The sequence below is a fragment of the Neltuma alba genome, unplaced genomic scaffold (genome assembly GCF_004799145.2).
Source record: "Neltuma alba isolate B1F8T4 unplaced genomic scaffold, ASM479914v2 tig00010787_pilon, whole genome shotgun sequence".
In the NCBI taxonomy this organism is placed as follows: Eukaryota; Viridiplantae; Streptophyta; class Magnoliopsida; order Fabales; family Fabaceae; genus Neltuma; species Neltuma alba.
This window is the reverse complement of record NW_021635604.1, coordinates 392,048-399,547: the sequence shown is the minus strand read 5'-3', so window position 1 is coordinate 399,547 and position 7,500 is coordinate 392,048. Positions and strand designations below refer to the sequence as shown.

General features: G+C 32.6%; 1 protein-coding gene across 1 annotated transcript; it reads right to left on the bottom strand.

Moving 5' to 3' along the window:
- Positions 1–2,058: 2,058 nt before the first annotated feature.
- On the bottom strand, positions 2,059–5,223 carry LOC114759089 (probable LRR receptor-like serine/threonine-protein kinase At3g47570). Its single transcript, XM_028948185.1, has 2 exons — positions 2,544–5,223; positions 2,059–2,447 (listed from the first exon to the last, which is right to left on the bottom strand). The coding sequence occupies exons 1-2, from the start codon at positions 5,221–5,223 to the stop codon at positions 2,059–2,061; spliced, it is 3,069 nt and encodes a 1,022-aa protein (XP_028804018.1).
- Between the last annotated feature and the right edge of the window lie 2,277 nt (positions 5,224–7,500).

Genomic DNA, 7,500 nt, shown 5'->3' with positions numbered 1-7,500 from the left:
ATCAGGTCACATGACCCTAATATAAGAAGGAATTTAAAATTTTATAAAATGATTCTAGGGTTAATACAAACTTTAGTCCTTCAAGTTTGCTTTTATTTTGATCTTGGTTCCTCAAATTTCAAACCATAGGTTTTGGTCCCTTTAATTTCTTTTTATTTAAAACATTTGTCCTTATAATTCAATAAAAACTTGGACTATTTTGACTTTTGAGGGACCAAAACCTATGGTTTAAGACTTGAGAGACCAAAACCAAAATGAGAGCAAACTTGAGGAACCAAAGATTCTATTAACCCATGATTCTAATATCCATTTCATTAGAAACCAAAAGAGAATTCTAAATTCATATGTTCCATTTTACAGCTAATACATTTCAATTTTAAATTAATAATGTTATGTCTCCATAACACACTTGTAATAAGTTTTTGAATAAAATTAGATCACAATACAACCTTGAAAATTAATAACTTCAATTATGTAGTTAACAAGTTTCAATTCTAAATTAACAACTTTATGTTCCCATGACACTTGGAGTAAGCCTTTTAATAAAACTTAATCATAATACAATTTTGAAAAATAACATGTTACATTTCACACTTAATAAGCCTTTGAATAAAAAATGATCACTATGCAACTTTGAAAATTAACAAGTTTAATTACATTTAACGCATTTAAATTCTAAATTAATAACTTGAAAATGATAGAAAATTCTCATTTCTCTAAGTTTCTCATTAAAAAATCATATGACCTAATTAGGGACTTAATAAATTCAATGACCAAAATAAAAATTTGGGTTATTTAAGTGTGTTTTTAAGAGATTTTTCCTATTGTAAAGGCTTTGTTATGAACCAGAATTTGTCAATTTTTAACTTGCTAAAACCTTTCTCACTTTTATTGCTGCTTAGTTGGTAAAGGATACTACCTTTTCTTAGTCATGATTCAAATGACCACACAATGTACCTTTCATTAACCATATACTTCTATCTAACCAAACCCCAGATTAATTTCAATATTTCATATTCTCTCCGTCCTTTTTATATATGTCCCAAAATTTGAATTAGTTTAGTGCTTTTTATAAGATCCTATTTAGGGGTGTCTAAATATTAAATATTAAATGTGTTTTTATCAATTTTGCCTCTAATTAGTTTCCTATTCTCTCTCCTTATCTTTTCTCATATTACATTCTTTTTCATTCTTTATTTCATTATTAGTGCTTCTCTTTTTATTTGTCGTCTCAATGAATAAAGGGCGTACTTGGAAGAAAACTTTCAACTTTTATATATTTATTGTATTTAACTAATTTTAACTGTTTTTTTAAGTCATGTAATTTAGTTAAAAAAATCTTATAAAAAGGATTGGAGGGACTATCATCCTTCTTTATTTGTTTTTTTTTTGGAATGACATCATTCTTTGTTTATTGCATGTGTATGTATGAACAAGGTTGATTTAGTAAAAAATAGAACACTTCACATGCAGCATTTTGAAATTATAAAAATAAAAACAAATTACGGACGGATACATCAAGGACAAAATTATTCCATAGGTAATTAGCAACAGAAATTCTACCAGTAATCCATGTAAAGTGATGCTAATTAGTAAAGGAATATAAAGGCACCTTTGACAAAACATGTTTGAACATATTATTAACAACGAAAAGGAAGATCTGCCCACAAATCTGAACCACGCAGACATATCACAAATACGACCACAAAATAAAGATGCTTGAGCTAACAATGTTAGGCTCGTCCAATCAAAATTTGATTACTTCAAGGAAATTGGACAGACACGATTTCCTTACCTGTAACAACAAATCCAAAATTGAGATGAGGAAAAAATAAAATATAAAACAAAATAAAATAAGTAAATCAAATTGGTTTGTGCGGAAATCAAATCGAAACAAAAAGATTATATTGTATTTGGAAGAAAACCAAACTATAATTTTAAAAGTGATTTTACGGTACACGAAATAAATATGTGACAGGAGTTTTGTCTCGACTTACATAAAAATATTTTTTAAAAGTGCTTTTTGTAATTACCAAACATCCACCTATGATGTTGTACTCACCATAACGGAAAAAAGCTTTTGACAGAATTTAGCTCCCTTAGAACATCAATTATGCTCATCCTTTCATGAGGCGATTCCACTGAACATGCAAGTCCAATCATAAACAAACAACGCAAGCATTTGTGAACATTAGGATGGACTTGCATCATGTTCTCTGATATGTCTCCTGATGTTATCACTGCATGTTCTAATTCTTGTGGAAAAATAGTTGGGCTTACAACTTCCAAAAGCTTGTTTGGAAATGCATTTTTCACATATGCTTGAAGACTGTGGCCATCTTTAAACATACCTTCAGTGGGTCTTCTTTTAGTGAGCATCTCTAAGACAAGAATGCCAAAGCTATACATATCACCTTGTGTTGATATCTCAGAAACCATTACATATTCTGAAACATTGTAGTAGAAAATGGAAAAAATTTGAGTTAAAAAAACATAATGAATTGCATGACTTTGTAGTAAGAAAAAATTATATTAAATGATACCTGGAGGAACATAGCCAATAGTACCCTTTATTCCAATTGTGCTACTTTGCTTATTAGAGATGGTTTCAACAGTTGATAATAGTCTGGCCAATCCAAAATCACTCAAATGAGCAACCATGTTGCCATCAAGAAGAACATTGCTTGGCTTTAAATCACAATGAATTAGAGGTTGCCCATGTTCATTGTGAAGATAGTTTAATGCAGACGAAATATCAATAAGAATATTTATTATTTGATCAAGGAGCAAAATTCTTGGATGATCTAGATTCTCTGCTCTAGAATGCAACCAATTTTCCAAGTTTCCATTCACCATATAATCATAAACTAGAGCCTTAAATTCATGGCCTTTGTAATCTATGCTAGAGCAACATGTTATTAGTTTTACTAGATTTCGATGCTTGGCATTTCTAAGTGCATTGCATTCAGCCACAAAACTTTTGTGAGCTCCCCTTATCTGAAGGTTGATGACCTTTATCGCAACAACTTCGTTAGATTCAAAACTTCCCCTATATACAGAGCCAAAACTCCCTGATCCTATCAAGTTGTTGATAGAGAATCCATCTGTGGCATTATGCAAACTTTGGTATGATACTTTTGAAATCATGTCAATTGTTTCTAAACATGAAGCTTTCTTGCTTCTTTTTCTCCTATGATAAATAGCAACAACAGATGCTAGAAGTAGAAAAGCAATCACACAACATATTGATATGAGCAACTTGAAATTTGGATGCTTTTGTTGTTCAGTAGATTTGAGAGGGCATGGTGGCAGCTCCAACTTTGATATGCCTCCACAAAGCTTCTTATTCCCCACAAGTGATATTGCACTTGTATTGCTGAAGACGCCTTTGCTTGGTACTTCCCCATCAAGCATGTTGAAGGAAACATTTAGATACTCCAAGAGAGCAATATCTTGCAGGCCTTTTGGAATTGATCCAGACAAATTATTTTGTGACAAGTCTAGTTGTCTTAGACCTTTCAATGAAGCCAAAGATGAGGGGATGGTTTCTTGAAAGAAATTTCCTTGCAAAAAGAGATACTCTAAGCTTTGGCAATCTCCAATGGCTTGAGGAATTTTTCCAGAGATATGGTTATGAGAGGCATCCAAGGTACCAATATTTTTTAAGTTTCCAACCTCACTAGGGATATTACCACCAAAAGAGTTATGGGATAAGTTCAATAAAATCGATAGAGATGAAAGAGTAATTAGCTGGACTGGTATGGCTCCACTAAAGTTGTTTTGTGAGAGATCAAGATATTGTAAACTCTTACAATTACCAATAGTTGGGGAAACCTTTCCTTCAAACATGTTTCCTGACAAATCTAGGTGAAGTAACTGGGTGAGATTACCTATGAAATGTTTTATTTCTCCAGAAAATTTGTTTCCAAACAAGTACAAGATTTGCATGTTTTGAAAATTCCTGAAAGTAATTGGGATGATGTCAGTGAAATGATTCATCTCCATCTCTAGCAATGTTAGGCTAACAAGGTTTCCTAATGAAGCAGGGATTTTGCCAAATATTTGATTATAACTAAGAACCAGCTGTGTGAGTCGGGTGGATAAATTGCCTATGGCATCTGGTAAATGGCCCCCAAAATTATTGAAGGTCATTGCTAGAACTCGCAACTTACTACAATTGCTCAAAGAGTACAGAAACTCCCAATCTTTAGAAGAATTACTTCCCAAATTATTTCCACCAAACTCTAGGAATGAAAGGTCATGCAACTTTCCAAGATTTGGAATTAGCCCTGTAAAGTTATTTACTCCGACAGATATCACTTCAAGCATAGAGGCGTTTGCCAAGGATGCTGGGATAGGACCTGAGATTTGATTTCCTCCAAGTGACAAATATTGGAGATTAGGGAGGCTATTGAACATGTTGGTTGGGAGAGAGCCATTAAATTGATTGTAATAAAGTGAAATAAAAGTGAGGGATGACAAATTGTATAGAGAAGAAGGAATTGGCCCAGAAAGCTTGTTTTCATCTAATGAAAATTTTGTCAAATTTTCCAAGCTTCCTATTTCTTTAGGTATATTCCCCTCTAGCTTATTTCCAGAAAAAGAAATAACTGTAAGGGAAGACAGATTCCACATGGAGATTGGGATTTTCCCGATAAAATTGTTGCGAAGTAAATATAACTGTTCAAGGTTATGGAGATAGCCAATCTCCATGGGTATTTTGCCTGTAAGATTATTTCCACCAAATGATAAGTACCTGAGTTTAGAGCAACTTGTGACGTTGACAGGAAATTTCCCAGTCAATGTATTATTGGTGAGATAAAGTAGCTGGAGCCGAAACAAACGACCCAAATCTTGTGGGATTTCTCCGTAGAAACTGTTGTTATGAAGACCGATAGTTCTGAGGAAAGAGAGATTGCCGATGAAAGGTGATATAGAACCACTCAATTGATATCCTTTTAAGACCAACCGTGTAACTCTGAGATGCTTGTGGCCGCAAGTGATGCCATGCCAGTTGCAGAAGTGTGTAGAACTATTCCAAGAGTCCAATATATGACTTGGATCACTAGATACTGATTCCTTGAATTTGAGCAAGGACAAATGATCGGTCTCATTATCCCATGAAGAAGATGCTGGGCAAGGTCGAAAGATCAAAGTGAAGAAGAGAAGCAAGTGAAGGGATTGGGACCAAAATGAAAGAAACATGGGAGAAAAAGGCTTCATTTTGTTGAGAAACTCAAAAGCTACGAGAGCTCTTTGTAAGGCAAAGATACGCAGACTTGTAATTCCTTGATCTTAATTTAAATGGTTTCAAAGTCAAAGTCAATAGAACATTGCCCGCTGCTTCAGCCTACTATTAATTTTCTGGTCTCTTTATTTTTGTTTAGAAAGCAATTGCTGCCTCGTATCTTTAATTGTTTTAAGGGTTTTGTGTGCTGATTTGTAAATTTTATTAATAAATTGACTTTACCAGATTCTCCCATATTAGAAAAAAAAATGAAGTAGTCCTTGTTGCAGGGCTGAAAATTGTGTTCGTTACTATGCCTTGTTGTTATTAAAACAAGAAAATCACACTAATTTATTTTCTTATTATTATAATTGAATTTTTATGGTTTTTAAACCATTTGGTTCTTTCACGTGCTCATTCCGTTGAACATGTGAGTCCAATCCTAAGTAAGGAACATAAGCAGTTTGTGAATTGGCGATCCTCTGGAAAGAATAATAGATGGATTCACACTTTAGAAGAGCTTGTGAGGAAATACACTCTCCGCCAATATATGGATATCTTGACCATATTTAAACAGAACTTTCATGACTCAACCGTGCTATAAAAGTCAGTCGTCCAAAAAAATAAACAATAATCAAAAGTTCCCAACTAGAAGAACAAAGAAACAATGAATCAATATTCTAATTAATGCTTGGATATCCGCCATGGACTGCTATGCATGAAACAATGGAATAAGATTTAGTAATAATAACATGGGTTAAATTCTACTTTCTTGGAAGTTTCTGTGTAAGAGATGTGTATATCATCCAGAAATTTTTATTTGGAATCACCTCGAGAGTGTTAAAAAATAAGCAATGCCGCCCTTGACGGTTAAAAATGATAATAGTCTGTATTAGTTTTTTTTTTTTAAACGGTTAGAGCGAATTCACTCCTTTCTTGAACACTCATTATATTTTGGAAAATTCAAAGAATCCCAACAGATAATTTTATTGAAAAGTCACACCCTTGCATGAAATGAAGATATTCCATATATTTTTTATTTTGACATAGCTACGAGTTTTGATAATTCTGTTGTGCCCCATCATAACTTGCCGGAAGCGGACATGGAAATAGATGAGCATGGCGGGGAACGTCTTGATCAAGTAGCCTTAGTCCTCAACGTGACGTCGACATGGAAAGTTCAAATTAAAGAAGCCAAATTGTATATAGTCGATCTTTATCCACTTCAGAAGGGGGAAAAAACACTAAAATATACTTAAAAATGCTCAAAGTCAAATCAGGGTGGGTGAATTTTAAAATCGATACCCTTTTTACTATTTTGGAGTTTTAAAATATTGTGAAATAATAACAGTGCTCTTGCTCCCAGTAATTACTTTCATATAGTTATTGACTACTCTAATTTTACTAAAGTATTTTTGGTTTCAAAGTTCTGATGATTATTACAAGTTTTGGTCAATAAACATGAGACTTGAACAGGAATTTTTGCACATATAACACGCAAACATAGGTTCCACTCTGTCTTTTGGAAAATTCAAAGAATCCCATCAACAGATTATTTTAATGAACAAGTCAGTCTAAGAACCATATTGCACGTAATGGACACGTTTATATGAAATGATGAGTGGTGGGGCCTTAGTTACTATCTTTTTGAAAATCTTCTCATACAAAATTTTACATTTACTTATGACGATGAAGTTTGGAAAAAGGGCAAGGTTTTGCAAATCCTATTCAATCTTATAATATTCGTTCTATTTTTATCAGGGAGCATCCCCAAAAAAATATATAAATTTCAAAATTATAAATAAGTCTTGTTTACTATATTTTAATAACAGTAGACTATATTTGAAAAACAAATAACAACACATTTTTGTAGTCATTTTCTATTTGAGATTTTAAAATTTCAAAGGTAATGTTTTGAGATTTGTTTCTTTTAATATTATCAAATAATATTATTCTTTCTCACCAAAGAAGCATATCTAAAAGCAAAGAAAAATAAAATCATGGACCTGGTATGCTTTTCCCGAGTGCAAATCTATGAGTACAAAAACTGACAATATCATAACGTATTTTTTTATCTGCATCGAATACTATGAAGTATGAGTATTTTATAGTTTATTCAACACTCTGTTCACACCTTAAAGTATCATTTCAGATGAGGGTTAGAATAATATAGATTTTTTTTTATTTTTATATTTCCTCACTACCTGCCATGGCCAAATCAGGTTCTATGTCAACATTTTCAGTCTTATAGTATTTGGCGCATATTAGATATA

What these genes read in the sequence shown, in the direction of transcription:
- LOC114759089 (XM_028948185.1), bottom strand. Translation starts at nt 5,223, where the DNA reads ATGAAGCCTTTTTCTCCCATGTTTCTTTCATTTTGGTCCCAATCCCTT. An exon ending in TATTGGCTATGTTCCTCCAG is followed by an intron (nt 2,448 to 2,543) that starts GTATCATTTAAT and finishes ACAATGTTTCAG; the next exon opens with AATATGTAATGGTTTCTGAG.